At 41.3% G+C, this 27,403-nt stretch overlaps 1 protein-coding gene across 7 annotated transcripts in view; it reads left to right on the forward strand.

Annotated features, from left to right (window-relative positions):
• Positions 1 to 27,403, forward strand: part of TAB2 (TGF-beta activated kinase 1 (MAP3K7) binding protein 2) — a 52,748-nt gene that overhangs the window by 10,784 nt on the left and 14,561 nt on the right. For 4 of the 7 annotated variants that reach the window (XM_035108782.2, XM_035108787.2, XM_035108789.2 and 1 more), the window contains exons 1-4: positions 618 to 12,138; positions 15,902 to 16,000; positions 20,933 to 21,121; positions 23,302 to 24,802. In XM_035108782.2, the coding sequence (XP_034964673.1) occupies positions 21,020 to 21,121; positions 23,302 to 24,802 (1,603 nt within the window). In that variant the 5' untranslated portion in view covers positions 618 to 12,138; positions 15,902 to 16,000; positions 20,933 to 21,019. Of the gene's footprint in view, positions 1 to 617; positions 12,139 to 15,901; positions 16,001 to 20,932; positions 21,122 to 23,301; positions 24,803 to 27,403 lie in introns of those variants that run through there. The other 3 variants (XM_060272739.1, XM_035108784.2, XM_035108786.2) reach the window with 3 other exon arrangements.

The following is a 27,403-nucleotide window of genomic DNA, read 5'->3' on the forward strand; positions in this document are numbered from 1 at the left end:
ACATCACACAGGACTCTGCACAAGTCGAACTCAAGCATGGGAAATTGAGGAAGGGAACACTGTTGAGGCCCAAAGTTCTAATTGGCCCATTGCCATGTGTGGGGGGGAATGGAAGCCAAATTGTATATCGTGCTTGAGATGAATATGCAAACTTATGTGCATCTGGATGAGATGGCTAGATTAGATATAATGAAATTTACTAGAGGCAGTCTGAAACAGCGTTGGAACAGAACACACAATATTCTGAACAGTGAACTGCTGGTCCAACTCCTTCTTCCAGATCTAGAACAAAGAAAGTGAGTGTGCTTTTAGAGGTCGCTCTAGAACTTGCTAAAGAGAGAGAGAGATACTTGCCACTCTTTTTAAGAGATAATGTATGCCATCCTTTGTGACATGCTAAAGAGTGCCAAAGTTTATGGAATTTCCTATGGACTGGAGACAACAGGCTGTGGTAGCAGGAGTGTTCCATACTAGGGACACTGAGGTACCTGGTATAGTAGGGCTAGTGGTACTAAAAATATTTATATGCCTAGAACTTAATAAAAAATTCCTTCAGTAGCACCTTAAAGACCAACTAAGTTTTTATTTTGGTATGAGCTTTCGTGTGCACGAAAGCTCATACCAAAATAAAAACTTAGTTGGTCTTTAAGGTGCTACTGAAGGAATTTTTTATTTTACTTTGACCCAGACCAACACGGCTACCTACTTGTAGCCTAGAACTTAAAATGAGTAAATGAATTAAACCTCTGATACTAGAGCCTAGGTAACAGTATCTAAATTTATCACATCTGCATAAATTTTCTGGCTTTTCTGGCTAGAAATACAAATCAGACATCTAGATGTTTATGCTTAAAATTAAAATAAGTTAATAATCCTGGTAGTGTTTGCACAGCTAGATGCCACTCTGGTTACAGCTTTCTTTGAAAAGGGGATGTGGAAAGAAAAGGTGCATTGAACATCTGGTTTCTCTGCAGCATCAGCATGGGTACGTTTGAATGGGTTTAGGAGCATGAACTTTTCTTTAAACCCCCATTTGGGCAAAATAAAAAAATTCCTTCCAGTAGCACCTTAGAGACCAACTAAGTACCCTATTTGGGCATGCATCCTCACAATTACAAATGCATAACAGGGAAGAGTGGGGCTACAGTCATTGGCCCCACTCCCTCTGTCGTGTCCCCCACTGCCTGGCTGCACCGCATTCTTTGTATTGGAGGAGAAAGTCTGAAGTGGAGCACCTACTCTATAGGCTTCTTGTGTGGTTTAGAAATGGAACATACACATGTAGAACAAGCTTCCCACTTTAGACTTTGCCCTTCCAATATGTGTAGGGTGGCAGGGCTGGATAGTGGGTTCAACAGAGGTGGTACAGCCAGCAATGAAGTCCATCTCCCCCTACCCAAGACAATTGTAATCTCCATGGCACAAGCAATTCATGTATCGTATTTTTACAAGGGCATATAAAATGTTACATGTATGCAAAGTTTTTTTTGTTTTTCCTCAAGTTATTATTATTGTTTGATTTATTGTTGTTGTTGTTGTTTAGTCTCCTGTCCAACTCTTCGTGACCCCATGGACCAGAGCACGCCAGGCACTCCTGTCTTGGTTTGATTTATTACCTATCCTTTTAACCATATGGTCCCTGGGTGGAGCACAACAATCTAAGCAAAATCAGAAACAATTTTAAACAAATTGCTATCACAAGAATGGGGTGGGTCCTAAAAATGTACGTGTCAAGTGTCAAAAGGCTGGGATAAAGAGGTGCATCTTCAGTATGTAATGAAAACTGTATATTGAAGTTGCTGGATGTATCTTTGGGATGGAATTCCGCAGCTTAGGGGCTGCCACAGAGAATGCCTCCTCCTGGGTCACTACCCCTGAACTTCTCAGGGCTGTGGAACTACCAAGAAGGCCTAGAACAGGCATCCCCAACCTGCAACCCTCCAGATGTTTTGGTCTACAACTCCCATGGTCCCTAGCTAGCAGGGCCAGTGGTCAGGGATGATGGGAATTGTAGTCCAAAACATCTGGAGGGACGAAGGTTGGGGATGCCTAGCCTAGAACCATATTTGATGATCTAGTCTAGGAGTGTGCTCTGTATTTTTCATTAACTTCCTGTTGTTCATTTGCATTCTAGCCTTCTCTTGCTCTAAGGCAGGTGCTACCAGTTTCTTCTTCAGCTCTAGCCTGGCCACAGGTGGTTTTTTTTATCAGTCAAAAATATAATGGAAACTAAAGGGTTGGGCTTTGATGTGAGATATCTAGGTAAAAATTCTCACTTAGTTGTGGGTGATCATGGCCTAAGATAGGATTATTTTTCTTTAAAGCAGCAGTTGTTTCAGTTGGTTTGTATATATGGTGTGCTGCAGTGCTCCTCCTTCAGCATTCTAAAGAATGGCAATCTTTAAGATCTGTTAGAGTATGGGGGAAATTGTGGAGGTTCTTCAGCTGTCTTAGCGCCCCCACTCTGCTCTGAGGAAAGACACTAGCATCTTCCATCAGAGTGCAACTGGGAAGACTGGCTGAGTTAGCCTTGGATAATTCCATAGTTGTAAGGAAAAGCAGCAACATTTGGGCATTATTAGTTCAAAAGCTGATTAAAGGGTAATGAGACATGGCAGAGGTTATAAAATTATGCATGATATGGATTAAGTGATTAGGATAAGTCTACCAATGCCAATAAATCTATTGAACTTGAGCTGTAGAGGCAGTGTGTATCCTAGTACCACTTGCAGGGGGAGCAGCAGAGGGATATGGTCACTGTTTTCAAATCCTCCTTGTGGGCTTCCTAGAGGCATGTGATTGGCCACTATAGGAAAACAGGATGTTGGGACTAAATGGACCGTTTCTTTGATCCAGCACAGATACCATATATTCCGGCGTATAAGATGACTGGGCGTATAAGACGACTCCCAACTTTTCCAGTTAAAATATAGAGTTTGGGATATACTCACCGTATAAGAAATACGACCCAGCGTACAAGACGACCCCCGACTTTTGAGAAGATTTTCCTGAGTTAAAAAGTAGTCTTATACGCAGGAATATACAGTGCTCTTAAGGGTCTGTAGTTATTCTCCTTTTTACTATAGAAAATGAAGCTATAGTCTTATTTTTGCCAGTTTCTGTTGAAAAGCCCACATCTGCATTTTTTAATTGGCCCTTTTAAAACCCACAATTTAGTATTTTTGCTGGGAAAGCATTAGGAAATTGGAATTGGTGAGATTTGGAATGTTAACCTTGTGTTTGAGATAGAATAATAGTTGAACATTCTCTACAGTTTATCTACAAAAGAATTTACTTAGGGCTCTTCACAAAGGTGACTGTCAATTTTCTTTTCGACATGGTGGTGGATCTTTGTATATATGTATGTTTCAGCCTAGGGACCCAGGTGGCGCTGTGGGTTAAACCACAAAGTCTAGGGCTTGCTGATCAGAAGGTCGGCAGTTTGATTCCCTGTGACAGGGTGAGCTCCCGTTGCTCGGTCCCAGCTCCTGCCAACCTAGCAGTTCGAAAGCACGTCAAAGTGCAAGTAGATAAATAGGGACCGCTCCGGCGGGAAGGTAAACGGCGTTTCCGTGTGCTGCTCTGGTTCGCCAGAAGCAGCTTTGTCATGCTGGCCACATGACCCAGAAGCTGTCTGCGGACAAACGCTGGCTCCCTTGGCCTATAGAGCGAGATGAGCGCCGCAACCCCAGAGTCGGACACGACTGGACCTGATGGTCAGGGGCCCCTTTACCTTTACCTTTATGTTTCAGCCTATAGTTCTGTGACTGATTTTTCTCCTGTTTCTCCTTTGCACTGTAGCTTCTGTGTCATATCCCAAGCTTCCTCTTTAAGTCCTCCAACCTATAGGAGACCCATCAGCTACCCCAGGCATCCCCAACCTTCGCCCTCCAGATGTTTTGGACTACAGTTCCCATCTTCCCCGACTACTGGTCCTGTTAGCTAGGGATCATGGGAGTTGTAGGCCAAAACATCTGGAGGGCCGCAGTTTGGGGGTGCCTGAGCTACCCTCACCTGGTTCAGGCAGCTAGTCAAAGCTATTTCCAGGGTGTGGCTGCTGTCACATGCTGACAGTTTTTAGGTGCCAGAGCTGAGTGCAGGGTGGGGACCAAAGGTGGGCAAACTGCCACAGAAGGAATATGACTTGTCCCCCACCAGTTGTACTACCCCTCCCCTAACACTCCATACACCCAAAACTTCCAGTGTACACTCAGTATATCATCCATTTTCAGGCATTTCCCCTGTATTTTAAAATGTTGAATGTAACTTTTCACAGGTGTTTAATCAGAAATGACCGTGTATAACCATGTGCAAAATAGGCAGTTGTAAATTGAAGAAATATATTTTGATAGCACTCCAACCCTGAGCTAGAGAAGTTCTTAATATTTGATGTTGTATTGCGTTTTAATTTGTTTGAAGCCACCCAGTGTGGCTGGGGGAACCCAGTCAGATGGATGGCATATTATTATTTTTCTTTACAGAGATTGTTTTCTGCATGTTACATGATTTAGAACTTTGGGGTCTCAACTGACCATTAGTCCAGGAGTTGCAGAATCTTCAAAATTCCTTTCTAAAGAAAGTATTGGCCCTCCCTGATGGTATTCCTACTGCATATATCCATGCAGAAGTGGGTTGGCCTTCTGCTCAGGCAAAAAAGCAAGTTCAGCTCTTAAATTTTCAAAAGAGAATGCTAACTATGCCATCTTCCCACTTGGTTTCTATAGTTTATGGCTCATCCCCTTAAATTCTGCTTTACACATAACATCCAGTGACATATATCAATCTCTGTTGAATTTCCTTGCGTATGAGAGAGCTTCTTTGAATGATGTGTAAACTATCCATTCTTTGAGATTTTTTAGACTTGTATCCATTTTTCAAGGTAGACCATGAAAAAGCTACCTATTTGGAGTTAATTACTCTGGCTCCCCATAAAACTGCTTTTACGGAATTAGGACTTTGTGTTTTACGCTCTGCCTTTTTGGATGGCAGCTATAAGAAATTCTGCTTGGAACAGCATTTCTGTGTGAGGTGTAAAACAGCATTGAGGGCATTGTTCACTATATTACTCAGTGCCCTCTATATGAGATCCTGATGAAGAATACTTGCTGTGAGTTTACTCACAGAAATAATTTTGTTACGCCAAGTGAGTTTGTGTGCTTTTTACTGTTAGAGAAGGTTTAAATTGCGTTACCTTGTGTGTCTCTGTATTTGTGCTAGCTGCTAGGAAATTGGAGAGTCATATTTGTGGCTCATCTTTGAGTGTTTGTTATCCTTGATGTGGTTTATAGCTAAACAAATAAAATTGCTACTAGTACTACTTTGATAGCTGAAGCTTAGGGTTCATAAAGGGATTTGAAAAACTAACATTAAACCAAGCCTTTAAATTGTTGAAAATTTCTTAACTTGGGTGATATTCTTTTTTTCCATTAAAAAAAGCCTTTACTGTATTTATAATAAACAATGTCACAACAATTAAGAAAAAGTAAATTTCCAATTTCAACTACTTAGTAGAAACGTATACACGAAACCAAAAGAAGAAAAAAGAAAGCATAGAAAAAAGAAATATATCTTACAATGCAAAGATAAAACAATTTAGGACAAATTATGAATCAGCACCATAATCCTCTTTGCATTATCACAATACAAAAAATACAAACAAAATATTGACTTCCATCAACCGCACAGCACTTCACTTCCATCTTGTTCATCTAACTGTTTTCTTCCCCCCCTTTATATTTTACTTAAATGTATGTTAACGTAAATCATCCTTCAACCTTTTGACTCTTCATGAGTTCAATCTAAACTCAACCAGATATTCAACTTTGAATCTTGTTTCTTAAAATACTCATTCAGACATTCCCATTCTTTTTTCACTAAGCTTTTAGGTTTATGTCTTACTATGTCTGTTAATTTGGCTAATTCTAAATATTCACATACTTTACAGAGCCATTCCTCTGTAAAGGAGGATATCTGTGGGTATCTGTTTTCCTTTCCAATATTTCGCAACCAACCTGGGTGGTATTCAACTCAATTTTACCCATAGTAGACCCACTTGAAATTGGTAGCCCATTAGGTGTTCTCTGAGTAAAACATCGTTGAATACCGCTCCCTGTCATTACTGTTATGTTATGTACACACTTGCACAATTTTCAGTTGCACACTACAGTGGTGCCTCGCTAGACGAAATTAATTCGTTCCACGGGTCTTTTCTTATAGCGAAAAAATTCGTCTAGCGAATCCCATAGGAATGCATTGATTTTTTTTTGGATTTTTTTTGCCCATAGGAATGCATTAATTGAATTCCAATGCATTCCTATGGGAAACCGCGATTCGCTAGATGAATTTTTCGTAAAACGCATTCGTCTAGCGAGGCAAGCTCTGCTCGAAAAATCCTTTCGTTAAGCGGAAATTTCGTTAAGCAGGGCATACGTTAAGCGAGGCACCACTGTAATTACTTTTTTCGTATGGGGGCAGATAGCTTCAGCAACTGGCAGCAGTTGCGGGTACGGGTAGGGTGCAAAAAACTGATAAGTAGTTTCCCTTGTCCTGATGCATTTTGCAAAGAAGATTATTTCCCTGCATTTCTGTTGGTGTATCATCATTCTCTCAGAACTGTGCATACCATGGGCTGGATGACGGCCATTGAATTTGGACTTAACTGGAGAGTTTCAGAAAACTAAAATGTTTTTATCTGGTTTTGCAACCACGTTTTCTTTTTTTCTTTTTTAGTTATGAATGCTTAAAGCAAACCTTTATAAAAGCTTATCTGGGTGTCCACAAGCCTTTTGCCCAGACCCTGTTTTCTGTGCCTTTTAGCCCCTACTGCTTCTCCATTGTTTTGTTTTCTTCAACAACCATGAACATTGGTGCCACAGAGTGATAAAAAAATAAAGCTGTGTTTATCATGATTGTAAAAATAGTGCATCTGCATCAAGAACTATGTTTTGTTTTTCACGCACTTAGTTTTGTTTTGTACCTCATTTTCTACTTTTATAAATAAAGTTTTTGAAAATAAAAATGAACAATGTTTTGCTACAATGGTGACTGTTGAAATTGTTTGGCAGACTGGTGTTCAGTAGCATGCACAGTTTCCTGATGACCTATGTAAGTTGCACTTCTTCCGAATTCGCAATTACCATTTGGAATATGTCTTTTCTTCTTGCCAGATACAATTCATGCCATTGCCAGAAGCGTTTACCAAATCATGCAAGAAAGATGTAGTTAACAGTTTAACCGACCTTTAGATGTAGAAAGATCTTGTGGACGGTTTGCAGATGTGTTCATTATACACTTTGTCAGATTATTAGAATTCTGTTTATATATTATTGTTTTGGGAGTAGGTGAATGTTGGAAGCTGGCTTTTAGATTTATATGCAGATTTATATAGTTATGCAGAAGAAATAATGATACTTGATTTATTTAATCACATCACAATCAGGCATGACTCAAAATCAGAATCCAGTGCAGAACTTTGCAGGTAGAGGCTGAGTCTCAGGGTCATCTAATAAGTTCAGTGGGACAAAGTACACAAGTTTCAACATGAGCTGAGAGGCACAAACCCTGGTATCATCAGGGCAGATGGGTGGATTAACCCATTTCCTAGTTGTGTCACTGAGTATTTGCCTAACCTCATCATAAGACAGAATTTGGTGCAGGGACCTCATCATATGTTCTCTAATGCTGCCATGAGAGGGAGGGGCCCTTAAGGGTCGATACATTTTCAGCATTGGTAAAGCATGAAAACTGGCCACATTACAAGGTAGGGAATGATGGCTTTGCTTGCTGGGAAATGGGTGTATATTCTCTTTCCTGGTCTCTTCTCAAGGAACAAGAGATTTGGAAACATATGGCGCAACAGCCAAGTGCAGTTTTAATAAAAACTTTGCCAGTGAAAAACAAAATGCACAAATCTATGGTAGCTAAGTTTTAGAGAGAGAGTAAATTATTGAAGCTCCATTATCGTTCTTTCTGCTTGTAAAATGGTACTCTGGAACTATGGTTATAGTGTTTTCAAGTGGAAAGTTACATTTGTACAGAAGGAATGATTGGATGAAATCATGTTAGTGCAAAGTTAGCATATTTTACATGCAAGTGAGCTTCCTGCTTGAAATCTTTTGTGCCTGTCAATTTGAAGTTAGAGGTGTTTTGTGTGCAGATCTTAAGCTTGTTCATTTGCTAGTTTTCTTCTAGATGAGCCAGTGTAGACTCTCAAAGCTTTGTCGGATAAAGAAAACCACAGTATTTCAAATGTTTGAGATAATTTCTTTCCACACCAGGAATTAACTATGCCACCTCATTTAATGTAACCAACTGTTCATTTCCAACATGGTGGTGACTTATTTTATGGAAAGAATAGCAATTTTCATTCCTTATTGGAAAAATATTTACTTTAAAAGGGAAAGAGCATAGGAAATGAAATGTTAAAGTCTTCCTCAACATTGTGTAGCTTGGAACGTTGTTGCCAGAAACAGTGTGGATTACTTGCCTAATGTAGATTACTTTTATGGCTCTCTACAGAAACATTTATTTTCCCCTTCCCTTCCTGGTGGAAGCAGTGTTCTGTGGAATTCAAAAACTCACAAACTGCTTTGTGAATTTTGTTTGTTTCTAATAAAACTACTATTTTACTGTTACTGATTGAAATTTATTTTTCTATCCAATTACAACTGTTTACTGCTGTGGGTATTTACTAATCAATGGGGTGTCATTCTGTTTCAAAATGTCATTTTCATTTTCATTTTCACATCACACAAGCTTGTAAAAATTTCCTCAATATGGTTTACAATTAAAAAGATAATGCAGAATTGCATATTAGATAATAGTGATTCCAGTCTGTTGCTGTTTTCGGGTGGGATTTAGTCACATACTGGCAGATTCAGGTTGTGCAGTTAACTTGACTTAGAGCTCCTGCATCCACTTCCACAGAAGACTGGACTTTTTATAATAAGGAAAGAGATGTGGAACTTCATTGGAAAGTGTGTGATAAGATTTGCTTTGATGCAATGGAGTTTGTCCCTCAGACAAATTAGGGTGCGTACTCATTAAATAGCAAATATCTAACCTCCCTGCAAACAAATCAGGATGAATGCTTACTAAACAAGTTGTCTGGAAGCAACCTATGTCAAAGAACATGGTTAGACAGTTACGGGCTGAACAGATTAGTGGATGTTATACAGAATAAAGATTCTGATAGTTTCTAGCTGGCTAGAATCTTCTTGGTATGTACTTTTTCATTTTTAGATAGACTTCCTGCTGAGTGGATTAAAAGAGTACTTCATTTTAATGTATCTGGTAAAATAGGCATACATATTTTCATTTGGATATTACAAATATTTCCTGATCTTGTCACAAGACTACTGTTTCCAATAGTCAGTAATTGCAACCTACTATCAATTAATTACAAAAGCTATATTAAATTATTCCAAAACTCTAATGCCAAATACACCTCTCCTGATTACTGTACTTGAATAAACCTATGGAGCAGTAAATTAATCCTGGCTATTAGTTCACTTTCTCCTAGACAGGGGTATAGCAAGAGCAAGGATAAACAGGGGTGATGTGCTTCCAAAGCAGTTAATGATGTCCTCTCCTGGAGTGCTTTTTGCCATTTCTCAGCACGAGAAACCAACAACAAACTAGGCCGAGGCAGATTATGTTAACTACTACTTTTGTTTTGAAAAGTCAAAAATCCTCTTATGACCAACCAAAATGCCACAAATAAAAACTTTTGAATCCTCCAGGATGAATGTTAAACAAAGGGGGTAGGGAGAGAATGCACCTGACAAAAATCCCCTTTTGTTGTATAATTTTAGAAGTGTTCATGGCTATTGAAGGGTTGCAGTGCAGAGCACCAACACTTCAAACTCTAGCACTATAACAGTGGTCCCAGACACCCTCTTCAATCAAGGCCTCTTTGCTTTTTGGGAAAAGGCGGTGGCTAGATGGGTAAGGGGTGTTAATATAGAAAGAGCAATTTTGACCATTAAAATGACAACTATATAATGGAGCAACTACACTTAAAATTTAGAGTGGTACGAAGTGTTTTTTTTTTAAACCAGTGCAAGAAAAAAGCGTTTTGATCCTTTCAGGTTCAGAACTGACAACCCTTTCTCATGCCCTTAGATAGTATCTACCCTAGTGTGCTTTTGGGATGCCACAGCTGATACTGAATGCAGCATTACTTCCTCTGTCAGAGGTGGGTTCTTAGAATCATGTTGACACAAACGTTCTCCAGCCATTGGCTTTTCAGACTTAAAGTTACAACTCAGGGTTCTGATATTGGTGTGCAAAGCATTAAGTAGCGTGGGCATTGTGTGCCTACAATAACTCTCTCTTCCTTTTGCTTTTGACCTATACCATCTTTGTGCTGCGTTCATATGACAAGGAAGTGGAAAGACATTCTTGGTGGTTGCCCCAAAATGTAGCATATGTTCCCATTGGTGACATGCCTAAAACCAAAGCCAGGCATCTTCCCAAAGCAATTCAGGACCTTTGGGTAAAAAAGCAAACAAACAACCTAGTGAGTTTTAAAGGGTGTTTTTTAAAAATGTGAGTAAAGAGAGGATGTGATTTTTCTTTCAAACTATTTAAACCCTTGTGGCTTCTTATATTGGAACACGTGCATTCTGTTTTTCTGCTTGTTGAGAAGCCAGAGAAGGTGTAACTTGATCTTTGAGCCATGTTTGGTAAATACTAGTTTTGTGAATACATTAAGTTATACTGTTAACCGAAAAACACTATACCAGATATGTAGTTTATTTTCCCCTCTTCATTTCAAATTGTTAGGCAGGATTAATGACCCGTAAACTCGTTTTCACTGTGATCTGATAAAATGTTTGTTGGTCTTAACTTGCTCTTCTTGTTGAAATGTTTCAATAAAATGGTTTCTCACAAAACCTTCTGTAGAATGTAAGTATTCAAAATATTTCCTACTGCTCGCTGCATGGATTACTGCCTAATCCATGGGTAGGCAAACTAAGGCCTGGGGGCCGGATCCGGCCCAATCGCCCTCTAAATCCAGCCCGCGGACTGTCTGGGAATCAGCGTGTTTTTACATGAGTAGAATGTGTGCTTTTATTTAAAATGCATCTCTGGGTTAATTGTGGGGCATAGGAATTTGTTCATTTCCCCCCCCCCCAATGGTAGTCCGGCCCCCCACAAGGTCCGAGGGACAGTTGACTGGCCATCTGCTGAAAAAGTTTGCTGACCCCTGGCCTAATACAAGGGAGCATTTCATTTGAATATAAAGCCCACCCAAATTTCCAAATGATCTTGAAAAATTGACTTGTGAATATCTTCTCACTGTACTAGCTTGGTGGATTTGGGGAAAAGTGACACCCCTGCCTTATCACATTTCCTCCATCAAAGTTTTTTTGATATATACTACCTCGTCTTAAAAGAATCGGAGTTGCAAGAGACTAGTAGTGTACTGGAAGGCTAATGCATTCACAGATCTTCTCCCCCCCCCCCACCTTTTAACAGTAGACGCTGTGGGAAGTGAGTGAGTAGGAAAGGAACAATAAGGAGAGGTGTTAAATCTTTTTACCACCTCCACTTTGTGATTCCACTAAACACCCTGACACAGCTATTAGTCCTGGACGGGAAGTTTACTTAGTACCAATGGAAGCATCTCTCCCAACCAAGACTAATATCATTTCAAGGAGACACTTTGGGAGGGACTATAATGTGGGGGAAAGGATTGCACATAGCTAATCTTCTCACATCCCCTTGTGGCTACTGTTGACAAAGGAGCAACATTTCACCTCACACATTTCAACATCACAACTGTTTTGGCTCTGCATGTGGAAGAAACAGTGCAGATGATCTGTATTTGAAGATAGGACTCTGTTGTTCCCTCAAGTATGTTTGCTTGGGGGTCTCATAAGTCTGAGTGATATTCCCATGGTTTTAGCATCTCCAGCGTGGGAAGAAGGGGCATGCCTTCCTATCTGATGGCCACGTGGACAAATGTGTTAGATCTGTAAGGAAATACTGTAATATTGTTTCTTTCTGCAGCCTATGCAGACAATGGGAATCCTCCAGCATGCATCCAGGTTGGAAGAAACTGCAGCCGACTTGGCAGGGCTTTAGGCTGTTTCTGTGACTTGCTGAGTGAGAGAGGCATAAGCAATTTCTGCTGTAAGTTTCTTGATTTTTACCTGCAGCATTTCAGAGTAAGCAATATTTAAGTAATTTCACAAATAATTGAAGTGTCCAGGCTTTTAAAAATGTATTTGTTAATACATGTGCAAATAGAGTAGCTCAAGAAAAAGCACACTGCAGCATAAAGCAACATACAATGTGAAACAATAATGAAATTTGGAACACTGCTTTTTCTATAGTATAGAAAAAAGATACTGCGCCTGAAAAAGAGATGTGTTAAAAATTGTTGGATTTGTGGACAATAGGGATGCGATTAGGTGTCCGTACTGTTGACATTGACCATGGTCCTTCCTCCCTCTATTCTCACTACTCTGCCACCTCCTGGTTCAGAAGGAGTGGTGCAATTTGTCTGAGTTATGCTGTACAGTGGTACCTCGGTTTATGAACTTAATCCATTCCGGAAGTCTGTTCTTAAACCAAAACTGTTTTTAAACTGAGGCATGCTTTCCGTAATGAGGCCTCCCACCGCTGGTGCCCTTCCACCATTCGGGTTCCGTTCTTAGACCGAGGTAAAGTTCTCAAACCAGGACACTTATTTCTGGTTTTGCGGAGTTTGTAAACTGAATTGTTCTTAAACCGGACATTTCTTAAACCGAGGTACCACTGTATTTGAGGTTCTTTGGAGCACCTCTAAGAAGAGCCCGGCTACAAGGAAGTTCCCCATTCATTCCAGATTTAGGTGAAAGGCTAGACCAGGGGTCCCCAAACTTTTTCAGCCGGGGGCCGGTCCACTGCCCTCAGACCCTGTGCTGGGCCGGACTATATTTTTGGGGGGTGGGGGAGAGCCGAAATCCTATGCACATTGAACATATTGCATTTGGTGCACAAAAAACAGGAAAACAATACAATATTTAAATTTAAAATAATGATTTTAATCAACACAAAATAATATTTAAAATAAAACAATGCCACACAATATTATTAAAAGAATGATTGTAATCAACAAAAACATCACCCCAAATAGTAAGCAGACAGAAAGCATCCTTTTTGCTTTTGTTCTTCTGCAAACCAGAGATGGCCACGTCTAGCAAGAAGCAGCACCAACCTTCCCCAGCAGCAACCCTGAAAAGGCAGGAAGTCCTTAAAAAAGCAAAAACCTTCCTCCAAGGTGGCATCCACATGTCTTTGCAAGTCCATTATCATTCTCCCTCTCACCAGTCATGCTTGGAGCACATTCGGGGACAGTGGCTATGGAGGATTCTGTGTAATATGTAGCCATTTCTGGATCCACACAGGAGTTAGTAGGGCTGTTACCACAGGGTGGGATAGAACACTGTCTGGTTGAGGGGCTTTGATTTGTTTGTTTAGTTTTGCCCCAAATTTACTGGTGGTTAATTGAATTGGGGGCTGGCTAGCACTTAGGAAGGATAACCACACCACCACAGTCTTTGCTTGACTCTCCATGTTTTGGTGCCCTCCCCCCAAGAACAATCCTAGTAAATTAGGTTTGGGGCTGACAGGTCAATCTGGAAGGCTTGGTGGACTGGATCATGCATGCAGACCTAGCTCCAGCTTACTCAGTGATATGTGATCAAGGCCAATGTCATTCAGCTTTAGAAAATAGGAAAATAACTCCATACAATTACAGGTGGCATACTTCTGGGGTGGAAGGACTAAAATCAATTGCATTATTTCAGCTAAAGTTCACTGTGGCTAAATTTAAGAACAGAGAGTTCTGCTGGAGGGGGGAGGCGGCGGCGGCAGTGGCGGCAGCGGGCAGGCGGCCCAGGCCAATTCCTCCTCAAGCGGCGGATCAGGCCAGCCCAGCTCCGGCGGCAGGAGCGGCAGTGTGGCTGAGCGGCGGCGATGGGGGGAGGCGGAGGGGGGAGGCAGCGGAGGGGGCCATCAGGGCGGCTGCGGCGGCGGGCAGGCGGCCGCGGCAAACTCCTCCTCAAGCGGTGGATCGGGCCAGCCCAGCTCCGGCGGCAGGAGCGGCAGCACGGCTGAGCAGCTGTGCAGGGAGTCGCAGAAGGAGTGCAGAAACCCTCTGCCGCCCTTCGCCGCCTCCTCTGGGCCTGGCGGCGCCGGCGACCGAAGAGAGGATGGCGCCGGCGTTGGGCAGCCTGGCTCCGCACCCCTCAGGAAGCGATGGGGCCGGGGCTGCGGCTAACGACAGCCCGACCGGGACTGGGGCTGGAGCCGGCCGCGGTTGGCAGCTGCCTGGGCTCATCCCCCCCCCCCCCGGTCGAGAAGGCACCAAAAGCCTGGGAAGAGTCCCGTCTGGGCGGGCAGATGTAAAAAGGTAGCCGCTTTATTCCTAAGGCGCATGGCGGGCTTCTCCCGGGACTGCCGCCCTCGGTGCGCCCTCCCCCTCGGACAATAGATATTCATTCTCATATTTTCCACCAACTTCTGGAGGCTACTTCAAGCAGCAGTGTTTGCAATTTGAGGCCTAGAAATAGTTGAGCACTGTAAAAAGTTGTATAATATACGCCAAGTGAACAAATACAAATTGTTCATACAGTTTTATTTCTAATTTGTCATTTAATTAGTTGGCTGTATTTTCAAACTTCTTTCTCAAAAAGTGGCAGGTTAAGAAAGTTAATATTAGGATTCATACCAGCAAATGCAGAAAAAAGACATTACAGTGGTACCTCTACTAATGAATTTAATGCATTCCGAACGCACATTCGTAAGTCAAAAAAAATTGTAAGTCGAATCCCATAGGAATGCATTGGGAGAAAAAATTCGTATGTCGAAACAACCCTATCTAAAAATTCATAAGTAGAAAAAAATCCTATCTAAACAGCATCCAAGATGGCGGACAGAGCTCTGTTCGTAAGTAGAAACATTCGTAAGTAGAGTTATTCGAAGTAGAGGTACCACTGTAGCTGTCCATCATTCCTCTCTTCTTAACATGCAGATTTTTCCTTCTTCCCCATCCCTTTCAATACTATTTCCTAACTGAAAGATTATTCAAAAAACTGATAAACAAAGCAGGGAATAAGGGGCACACACATTAGCTTAGCAAGCCATTGTTAGAAATTAGCCTGGTACGTTTTGCTACTTCACTATGAAGATTTCTGGGCGCCAAGTTGGTGACCACAGTTTAAAAACCTCTGCCTTAGTCCGTAGTTATACCAGTTCCATTCCCACTGTGTGTGTTTTTCCTCCTTGCATACTGGGACAAGTGAATTGTTACAACAGCAAGATACAGTCAAGCAATGTAGTTGATATCATAGAATTGTAGCCTTGGAAGGCACCCTGAAGGCACCCTGAAGATCATCTAGTCCAACCCCCTGGCGAATAAACATTCTGTTGTGGTGACCGTAACCTAGATTTAAGGTACCAAACGGCACATACCCATTAGCTCTTTAGAAACGTTGTTGTTGTTGTTGTTGTTGTTGTTAAGGTACCAAACGGCACATACCCATTAGCTCTTTAGAAACGTTGTTGTTGTTGTTGTTGTTGTTGTTGTTGTTGTTGTTGTTGTACCCTACCTCATTGTAGCTTACAGATAAAATAAGGACTGTTAAAAACACAGAGGAAAAACAATTTAAGCCTTCTGGTTCTGAAAGTACTGATGCCAAGGTTACATTGCCCTCAGGTGTATCCTTCCTGTTGTATGTATGCTGGGAACATTAATGTGCCTTTGCCAATAAGAAAGTCCTTGATTGGATGGTGAGTGGAATGAACATTTCCCCCCACTTCAGATAAAAGTCATTAGTGCACACACATGTTGATAGGGACAGGCTAGTTTTGGAGTGAATAAACTTTTTTCTTTCTTTTTTTTTGGTAGTTGGTACTGCCGGACTGAATGGTCACTTCTGGCTCAGGGCTTAATCTACACACATGGAACAGGTTGCTGCATGTCCTTAAGAGGTGGCGGCAGGGCAAGGTATGTGGTCAGATTGTGCAGTTTTGTATATGTTTGGGATGCTTAATTGAAATAGACCAGTATGACATGCAGAATCTTGAAGTGCGCTTTTCAGCTACCCAAATGCGTCTTCAGTCAAGGAATAGAATTGTGCAGCAAATGACAATTGTAGACTGCCTGAGCTAAGCTATGCTGCAAGTTCTCCTGAACAGGGTCATTAAATAAGGGAATGATGAATATAGTCGCATGCAAACATAGAACATACTTAACACCATGCTTACACTATGCATGTCTTCGCTAATGGTTCATTCAGCATGAAGCCAGTCGATTGCTATCTGCTCAACTGCCTAGCATTTAGAAAAAGTGAGCTTCTTGAGTGCTTTGTGAAAAACATGCAGATATTTATGAAATTTTAGATGGTGAATTTATTTACCAGAATCTGAACAGGTTTTGGGCACATTAGAATCTGGAATAAAAAATTAATAAGAATATGGTAAAAAGATCAGCACACTGATGCATGTACATGCAGGGGAAAAACCCTGCATACCCGGCCAGACCTTGATTTACTGCAGCAGTTCTCGGTATTGAAAAGACAAATTGCTTCTTCAGCTGATCTCTTTTTGGCAGTGCTTCCTACCATGGGTGTACCCACCATGGGGCATGGGGGGCAGCTGCCCCTCCCTAGAAGCAGGGTGGTGGGTACGCCCATGCTTCTCCCCCCCGCCTTCTTCTCGGCAGAGCTTCTGGGGTGACGCCGCTTCGCGGCACGATAGGAGATCGCCGAGGTCGGCGGGGACGCGGCTGAAAGCAAGGCCCCCCCCCAGGAGCACGGCAGCAGCGGGCCTAACCACAGAAGCGCAGTGGTGCTTCAAAAGACGGGCGGTGCTGGAAACAAGCGTCCCCCGCACTAGGAGGGGCGGGGCGGGCTCGAACAAGGCTGCGGGGCGGGAAGTGCCCACCCACGCACACACCGGAGGGAGCGCAGCAGCGCGACGGCAAGCCCAGCGGCCACGGAGGCGGCTGCTGGAGGCGAAGGGAGCAAAGCGGCAGAAGCGCCAGGGAGCGCAGCAGCGCGACGGCAAGCCCTGAGGCTACGGAGGCGGCTGCTGGAGGCGAAGGGATCGGAGCGAAGCGGAGCCTGGTAGCTTGCGGAGCGCACGAACGGCGCACGCCCCTTGGCCAGATAAGCGCTGCCGCCGCCGCTCCCTTCCTGTTGAGTTGTTTCCTGGGCGCACTCCTTCGCTTTGCTTTTCAGTTTCTGTCGGCGCTGCTGCTGCTGCTGTTTTCCTCACTGTCCAGAGTTCAAGGTGGGGGTGGGTTCTGTAGCCCCGCCCACGTTCCCACTTCGTGGCCCCTCCCCTCCCTTGGCCCCGCCCCTGAACGACCATGGTTTGGCCCCCCCCCCCCTAGATTTGATCCTGGGTACGCCCCTGCTTCCTACTGCAGCAAAATGAGAAAGCAAAGTTATGTCTGCACGCATAGTTGTTGTTTGCCCCGTGTCTTTTCTTCCTTTGGAGACATGCCACACTAGCTCAGTGGTGTCCAGTACACAATTTGTTATACATTTATTGATATATCTGCATCCTGTTTATATGCGCAGCAGCTTTCAGTACATATATTGAAACAGTAATCAGATTTCATAAATTGACAATATTGCAACAGCAGCACAAAAATCAAATGACAGCAAAGTGGACATTTATTGATTTGTGCAAATTTGTATACTGCTAATCATAAAGAATATCAAAGTGGTATAAAATATAAAACACCATGAATTAGAAATTTAGTAAGATACCTTCAGAAAAATGATTTATGTGCCATTGTACCCAAACTCTGTGTATGTTAATTTGTTACGAGAATCAGTAAAGTTGGTCAAAAGCTGTCTTGACCAAAGCCACCACTTCAATGCTCCCAGATGATGTACCTGCTCCCCCCCTCTAGAACAGGTTGTCATAGGGTCTGCTGTCCCCACTACCTTCATCTTGTTTGGATTAAGCTTCAGTTTGTTGGCCCATGTCCAGCCTTTCACTGATTTCAAATACAAGAATTTCATAGGTTACTTACAGTGAGATTTAAAAGCTGCTGGGGGCAGGGGGAATGGGCTGTGATGAGCTCCCCTGCAGGACCTCAGAAGTCAACTCTCATGTCGACAAACAGAAATGTGTAATACTATCTTCAGACCTGCCCTCCAGGATAGATTAGAACTTTGAAATGCACTCCTGGTACTCATAATGAGAAAATTAATTGCTCAGTTCAGTGGCACTGAAAGTTGATGCAATTAAGTGCCATCGAAATTTGTGGAAGTACTTATTTCCCCATTGGCAAGACAAGTATCACTCAGTTTTACAGCTCTAGAAACTTACTCAGTGGGTTTCCATTGGCATCCTGTCTCTGATTGGAGAAGGGGGTCTGGCTACTCCAACACAGACGCCTCCCAAGTTCAAGGACTTGGGGACGTAAACGGTAGCTTCTTCGTTTTCACTGGCTTTTGCATAATAAGCAGTGTGGCACTACCTGTACTTTCTAGAGAAGCCCATCATGAAGGCAGAGAAAACCATTTTCTTCCTGAATTCTCTGCACCTGCAAAATTAAGGAAGGGGTGGTGTCTTTCTCTTCTCTTTGGCTGCCAGGAGTCAGTGTGACTACAAATGCTTGCTGGCTATTAATTAATCCCTGCTCAGTCTTCATCTCTATGATTTGTCCAGTCAGCCCATACAGAATGTGACAGCTGCCTTTTCGTGGTTTGACCCATTTAACTAAGTTATATAGTTCTCAAAACATTTCTTATTTCTAAAAGCCTTCCCCCCCTTAGATTTCAGTTTATTTTAATATTTTTGTTTCAGTTTGGTTGAGCTTCATTTTTGTTCAGCTACACTTCTTTTACAATTTTAGAATTAAAGCATAAAAGTTGCAAAGTGTAATTCCATGTTGCATGGCATTAATAATAATAATAATAATAATAATAATAATAATAATAATAATAATAATAATAATTTATACCCCTCCCATCTGGCTGGGTTTCCCCAGCCACTCTGGGTGGCTTCCAACAGAAAAATACAATAAAATAATCTATTAAACATTAAAAGCCTCCCTATTGATTATCAGATAGTTCCTAACCTACTTCAAGGAAATAGGGTAATTCTGGATTATATTATGAAATGGCTATAATATTAATGCTTTTGTCTTTTAAGATTGCAAAATGGTCTACATAGTTTTTTCTAATTCTTTTGCAGGGTGTGGGTTGGTGGGTGTAGAATAAGATAGTTTTGCCTAAGGCATTATTATATATTAAAGGGGAAATGCTTGCTTATATTCTTAGAGTTAAGAAGTCAGAATTTCTGATGAGGAAAACAGTGCTTTCTCAGTCCTTGCCTAGTCATTTAGTTGATATTTATTTTATGTTGTATATTGATAGGTCACAGGTCTAACATACATTGTCATATCTATAAAAATGTAACTGTTTCAGTTGTTGCTAAAGTGGAAGGTGTAAGTTCTGTCTTCCTAAATGTGGAGGTCTGTCCTGAATTTGTGCTGCTCAAGGCTATCCATTCCCCAGTAAGCCATTCAATTAGCCTTTGCTAAGATCATTGGAAAAGATATGTAGAAACTACTTGGGATAATAAAATTGCTCCTAGGTAAAGAAAGAATACTATAAAATTCATTGTCAGTAGAAACCATATGTATAGGATGGGGTAGCTAGCTTGGAACAGTGATATGACAGCTGGAAGTAATTTTGTTGTCAATTAGAGGATAATATATGGTACGGAATGTGTGGTACACAGAGTTTTAGTGCTTTAGTTGTATGTCTGCCCCACACAGAGTAATGTGTAAAACAATATGCAGATATGCTTTCTTAATTTTATCCTGAAACTTCATTGTGGTGAGTTTTTGGTTCACAGCAGAGTTGTTCCACAATGTATTAATTGCCAGAAGTGTTGACTTGTTTCAAATTGAACTTAGATGCACATTGATCTTATTCACTGGACTCTTGGAAGCACTTAAACACTTGCTTCTCAGATACTGCAGTGCTGCTGGAATGCTCAGTAGGAGATCCAAGGATATGAATTGACGTCTCCATGTTGGGCCTATTACATGACTACTGCAATTGCAGTAACCATGACAGCGATCTTTAAAACTATCTTGGAAATCACAACTAAATGTATAGGCCAGGCACCCCCAAACTGCGGCCTTCCAGGTGTTTTGGCCTACAACTCCCATGATCCCTAGCTAACAGGACAGTGGTCGGGGAAGATGGGAATTGTAGTCCAAAACATCTGGAGGGCCGAAGTTTGGGGGTGCCTGGTATAGGCTATACTGGCTTATAGAAGAACCATGTTGACCCATGGTCAACCCTCCAGGGGTCCTTTATCAAGGTAGATGTAGCTGAAGTGTAAAGGTGTGGCCATTTTTTTCAGAGGACTATTTATTTATTTATGGTACAAAACCTTTTGGTACCATAGTGGGGTATCTATAGGATCAGTCAGCTTTTTAATTTACTTAAAGAATTAATGGGAAATTTGGCAGGCACAGAAAACCTTGCATCATCACAGTACAGCATGGGACCCTTAACAGCAGGCATTTATTTAAAATATATATTTTAAAAGTCATTAAAAAAATAAATTACAAAGTTTTGAGCTTTTTTGGGGAGGACAAAAAGCCTCTTATGGGGATGGATACAGATGACTACCCCTGCTTTATACTGTTGTTGTGAGTATGCAATTCTTGGTAGGCTTTAAGCCCATAAACAGTTCCTATTAAAATTTGTCCTAAAGCACACACCCTGAAAATGGGCTTATACCCTTCATAGAGTCAAGAGAGATATCTTTGGAGGCTGTGATGATTAAGCAATATGTTTTAAAAGAAAATGTCACTAATCATGTGTTAAGAAAACTGTATTCAAAAGCATGTGATTATTTTATTGTAGCTGACTTTTTTAAAAAATCTTGTCTTCCACAGGATGCTGAGGCAGAAGAGATGATTGTTCATTTGCACTAAGGCTTGGAACTGCCTGTTGAACAAAAGTCCTGACCAGGCAACATACGAATGGCCCAAGGAAGCCAACAAATAAATTTTAAGGTTTTATATGACCTGCGCCAAAAATTTCCTGAGGTACCTGAAGTTGTTGTGTCCAGATGCATGTTACAGGTCAGTGCTAGGTTGTTTCTGTTTATGTAGGCACTTTAGTGCCGATAAATAAAAGTACTTACAAAGTCTTTCCCCACTAACCTACTTATTACTTCCAGAACCAAATTGCCTTGGAGGTAATCTGTCCACAGTGGATGTGGTAAAAAATGGCAGTGGGTGGGACCATCACACTGTTTCTCTCCCATCCTGATTTTCCCTGATTTCTCAGCTTGTTTCCCTTTCCCTTTCCGCAACTCTAATAATGACTGATCTCATGCTGCAATTGAGCAACATGGAGGATAATGTCCATCAGGATTATAGAAGGAGGAGGGAATGAATGAATACTCCTCTCCCTTCGCTACCCCTGTGCTGCTCAGCTGACTGGGGAATTGCTGAGAGTGGAGAAAAGGAGGCTGTACTGCAGCAGGGGAAAATAATCTTTATCTGGAGCCACCTTTTCCTCCTCTGCTTGGCTGATCAGTGGGAAAATGTTTTGTGGGCCATGCAGGGGACCACAAATTGCATTATTCTGAACATTAAGTATGCAGATGGAGAATGTGCATATTGCCCAGAGAGTGTACAAAATGCAGGAGGTATGCACATTCCCCAAGGCCTGTTGGGAAGTATGCATATTGATGGAGAAATGTGCACAGTGGCTGGTTATCATGCACACTAACTACATAACTTGCAGTACTTCTAGTACATACACAAATATAGATTGGATGGGTAGGATAGAAGGATAGATATAGAAGGATGGGATGGGCATAGCTGCCAAGTTTTTGCTTTTCTCGCGAGGAAGCCTATTCAGCATAAGGGAAAATCCCTGTAAAAAAGGGATAACTTGGCAGCTATGGGGATGGGTGGTTAGGTTAGGATAGGATAGACTGGATGGAAACTAGTTATTAGTGTTTGTTATTATACAAACTCATTTTTGGAATAAAGTGTATTGGTTTGCAATATATCTTTTGGTCTTGTAGCACTTCAGAGTTGTCTGTATGGTACAGGATACAAAGTTTAGCTTGTTCTTTTTGTATACATACAAGGATAATAAACTGAATTGCTTACTTGAATTCTAAAGCTGCAATCCTTTGCAATCAAGCAGGAGAGAAGTATTAGATCTATAAGGTGCTCAGAGCTTCCTGACTCTGAGTCAGGCAGCATTGTGTATGCTCTGGGTCCCATGAGTAAACTCAAAAGCTAAGTTTCAGAAACCTCTTGGCTGTTTCTAACCTAACTAGCATTCATTAGCTGGCCAGAGTCAGGTGTGTTCAACACACTTACTTCCTTCCAGTAACATGCAGTTGCTAAACAATCTTTTCTATACTATATTACATAGTCAGTGCAAAGGTTTAATGATGCCATCTTGCTTCCTCTGTTAACCTAACATCCTCACAGAAAATGGATATTTTGCTTTCATTGATCACCTTCAAAATCTGCCTAGGTAAGGTATACAAAACCAAAAAGAAACAGTTACATAATGGAGGAGGTAATTGGGCTCAGTGGATAAGCTCTTTGTAGTTCCTTTGCCACTGAAAAAAATGTGGGAAGGGAGATTGACCTCTGAGGATAACACATATTCCAAACCCAGATCTCATCCTACTAGGTTTTTTGAACATCAAAGTATTCTCTCTGTTGCATATGTCCTCTGAGTCCATTTTTCTATCCTCCAAGGAAGTGTCCTTTCATTCTGAAAGGAATTGGAGGAAGAGTTACTGGGTTTTGAAGATGTATGCCCTGGAGCACTTTTCTCATTTGATAACCAACAACATATTTGTCTTCCTGATTCATGCCAGGTCCACCCTATCCCTTCTCTATGATATTCCCTCTTCCTTTCCTCAGCAAAGACAGTTGGCTGCAAAGTCTTATCAAATCATACCTCTCAAATACATACAATTGTTTGGGATTTCCTTGCTGATTAATCATTTCAGTGATATTGATATTGGGCATTAAAACAAATGTTTAAGAAACACCCTACATGATACATTTCACAGTCTTAAGTATTTTTAGATTCAGAATCCTCTTTTAATCCTAACCAGCAAAATAGAACCTACTTTTAATTTTGTATTGCATTTTATCTGTTTTTTTATTCCTTTTTCATACAGCACAATATTTGTGAAAGCCAGCGTTTAATTAAGTTGTTAAATTAAATGTAATGAAACCATATTATTTTTATTGATACCCATTTTTGTAATTTCTTATAGAATAATAATAACCTGGATGCCTGTTGCGCAGTTCTCTCTAAAGAGAGCACAAAATATCTCTACGGTGAAGGAGACATTGGTTTTTCAGATGATTCTGGGATTCCCGGTCTGCGAAATCACATGACATCCCTTAATTTGGATTTGCAGTCTCAGAATGTGATTCTCCATGGAAGAGAAGGAAGTAGAATGAATGGAAGTAGGACTTTAGCTCATAGCATTAGTGATGGGAACCTTCAAACCAGCCAGTCCAACAGTGAACTGTTTCATCAGGAACCACAGACAGCTCCAGTTCAGGTTCCACATGGATTCTTTGGCATATCGAATACTGTTAGTACTTCTAATCCAGGGCAGCATTTTGGATTTCACTTGGGCAGCAAAGGAACACCTGGCTTGGCTCAGCAAACACCTAGATTCAACCCCATTATGGTAACTTTAGCCCCAAATATTCAGCCCGGACGGAATACCCCTACATCTTTGCACATACATGGTGTACCTCCAATAAATAGTCCACAAGGCAATTCTATCTATATTAGACCTTATATCACAAATCCAAGTGGTACAGCTCGCCAAACTCAGCAAAATCCAGGCTGGACGTCTCAGTATAATCCTATGCATTCTCAACAAAACTACCAGCCTTCACATACAAATCCCTGGACAACCCTTCCCACAACCAGTTCATCGTCGCATACCTCATCGCAACAATCAACACAGCCAAACCAGCAAGGCCATCAGACCTCCCATGTCTATATGCCCATAAGTTCTCCTACTACTCCACAAGCACCTACAATTCATTCATCTGGTAGCTCACAATCTTCTTCCACCCAGAGCCAATACAATATTCAAAATATCTCTACAGGACCTCGTAAAAACCAAATTGAAATCAAACTTGAACCACCACAAAGAAACAGTTCATCAAAACTGCGTTCAACTGGCTCCCGTTCATCCTCTAACTCCTCTTCCCTCAACAGTCAGACTCTAAGTAGAAGTCAGCCCACTGTTTACATAGCTGCCAGTCCACCAAATACTGATGAAATGACCACACGAAGTCAGCCTAAGGTCTACATTTCAGCCAATGCTTCTACAGGAGATGAACAACTTCGGAATCAACCCACACTCTTCATATCAACAAATCCAGGAGTTACTGCAACGTCTAGGAATATGTCTGGTCAAGTAAGCATGGGACCTGCGTTTATTCACCACCACCCTCCCAAGAGCAGAGCAATGGGCAACAATGCCGCTGCCACTTCTCCCCGAGTGGTTGTTACACAGCCTAACACAAAATACACTTTTAAAATTACTGTTTCTCCAAATAAACCCCCTGCGGTTTCACCTGGTGTGGTGTCCCCAACCTTTGAACCTACAAATCTTCTAAACCTTCCAGATCACTTTGCAGAGACGGAAGGTATCCAACACCTTCCTGACCCTGTTTTAGCACATGTCGATAGGATTAGTGATGCACGAAAACTGAGTATGGGATCTGATGATGCTGCCTATACACAAGGTAATATTTTTATGTAAGTTGTAGAGATTTCTGCCTTGTTTTGATCCATGAATTAACGAACACAATGCTGAAATAGTGGTGGCTTCTACAACTTTATTTATTTTAAGTATGTCAGAATGGGCAATAAACAAATAATGGACAGGTACATCTTAGTAATACTTGCTTTGGAAATTTATCCTTTTAAGTCACAGTGCCTTATGCATGTCTTAGAGTAAATGATTTTTAAAAAAATATATGTTCCTTTTGTAAACACATAATAGGGTCTTTATGCCAAAGAGATTAGCACAATTTTTAAAAAGTTACTTGATTCACGTGGATTGATGCGGACTTAATCTGCTAGGACAATAGGTAAAATATAAAAGACTTGAAACAAATGATTGTTTCCTTTTTAGCACTATGGAAATGGTTTTGTAGGAGAGGAGAATGGTAGCAATTGTAAATCTAGTGCAAATATCTCTTAAAGAATCCAGGGACTGAGAGGATGGCAGAACTGATGCAGTAGGAAAGCACATTGTTCAACTCTTATGGACAAGGGGAAACATACTACTTTGATTTCAAGCATACTGCATTTTTTCCATCACATTTCTTACCTATCGGATTGTGTAGTTGACATATCTGCCCCACTGTGCACCAAAATGTTGAATGGTTTTAAAATAGTGCTTCCTTTTGGTTTCTCAGCTGCCCCTACATCCTGTTGCTCTAGACATCCCTTTTTAGCAGCCTTCTCCTGCGTATCCTAAGGGTGCCAAAGAGTTCAGCCTAAGACTTAAAAACTGAAATAGCCACAAGGTATTACCGGTAGCTGTGAGATACTTATGGAACTTCCATGCGATCGGTTTATCATCCTAAAGATTTAAACTTTCACTTTCCTTCTATGCCTCCAGCAAACTTTATTAGTGTGAAGGTAAAGTAAAGGTAAAGGGACCATTAGGTCCAGTCGTGACCGACTCTGGGGTTGCGCGCTCATCTCGCATTATTGGCCGAGGGAGCCGGCGTATAGCTTCCAGGTCATGTGGCCAGCATGACAAAGCCACTTCTGGCGAACCAGAGCAGCACACGGAAACGCTGTTTACCTTCCCGCTGTAGCAGTTCCTATTTATCTGCTTGCACTTTGATGTGCTTTCAAACTGCTAGGTTGGCAGGAGCTGGGACCGAGCAACAGGAGCTCACCCCGTCACAGGGATTCGAACTCCCGACCTGATCAGCAAGCCCTAGGCTCAGTGGTTTAACCCACAGCGCCACCTGTGTCCCCATTAGTGTGAAGGTAGATTTATGCTATTAAAGTAATTCTGTTAAGTTAACCTCTTTTCTAATAGGTGTCTAAATTCCTGGTTGGGTTTTGGCTTCCGTGATTTAGATCATACAACAGATTTTAGCATACAGAAAGTGAATTTATTTAAAAATGTAAAGTGTTTTAAAAATTTTGTGTAAAGTGTTTTAAAAAAAAGTGTTTTGTTTTTCAGTCAGTGTATGCATTTATCTTTAATATAAAAAGAGCAGTCATCTGCAGTTTCTAATGTATTCGCTACCATGGTTTTCAGAACAATTCATAATTTAGTCACTCAGATTATATGCATTCAGTATTCCCAGCCTTGAAAATTCACAGCCTTCAATTTTTAGGTTTAAAAAGCATGGATAATGTCCAGTGTTAGTCATACTCAGAGTAGAGCCATTAAAATGGTCTGCTTGTGCATTTATTTTAACAGCTCTCCTCTGATTATGACTTAGTTGGATATCCCATGAGAGCTGAATTGATGCATAGCAATAAAACATAAGACAGTCAAGTGCTATCAAAAGTATTAGAGCTGCCAGAAGATAGTTTGACAACTATATATATTAAGGAAATTCCCATCTCTAGTAGTATATTTATACTGAACAATAAACTGAAAACTGTAAGAGTTAATGTGCCTATTTAAAATACAGAATAGCCATAAGAAATGCAAAACTGAGCTGTATTAAGTATAAATCATGAAATGTCATTTTGTTTTACATTATGCCAATGAATTGCTGCTCTTGGGATAATACATGCATCCTAGCCATTTTATGGCCATCCAAAGGCTAGGACAGGGAAGCAGAGTTGAGGAAATTGCTGGTTGTGGAGCTCAGCTAAGAAAGTTAAAATTGCTTTCTCTGGCATTCAATCTGGTAATTTAGGTGCATGTTTACCTTGCCCTATTATCTCAAAAAAGTGGAGGTGTTAGTATATCCTTCCCCCTTCCCTTGCATGTTTGATTATATTTATGTATACCATCTGCCCAAGATATGACAGGCCATTTCTTTATTGCACACCCTTGTAAGCCTAGTGATTGAGGTAACTATTGTCATTTCACATTAGGATATGGCATTGGAAAGAATTATTTGCCCAAGATTACCACTCACAGATGAACTAAACTTTAATCTGAGGTTCATCCTAAACCTTTGTACATTACCATCCCTTGTGCTAGCAAGATGGTAGGTATACTTTTCAAGCAGCCGTGTAGAAGCCTGCTTAGTACTGTATACTGTTTCTTAAAAGACACTCTTCGCTTAGAATGTTAACCAGTTGTTGCTGGGTGTTTTGTTTTGTTTTGTTTTGTTTCTTTTACAGGCACCTAATTTATA

Source organism: Zootoca vivipara, chromosome 3 (genome assembly GCF_963506605.1).
Source record: "Zootoca vivipara chromosome 3, rZooViv1.1, whole genome shotgun sequence".
Classification (NCBI taxonomy): Eukaryota; Metazoa; Chordata; class Lepidosauria; order Squamata; family Lacertidae; genus Zootoca; species Zootoca vivipara.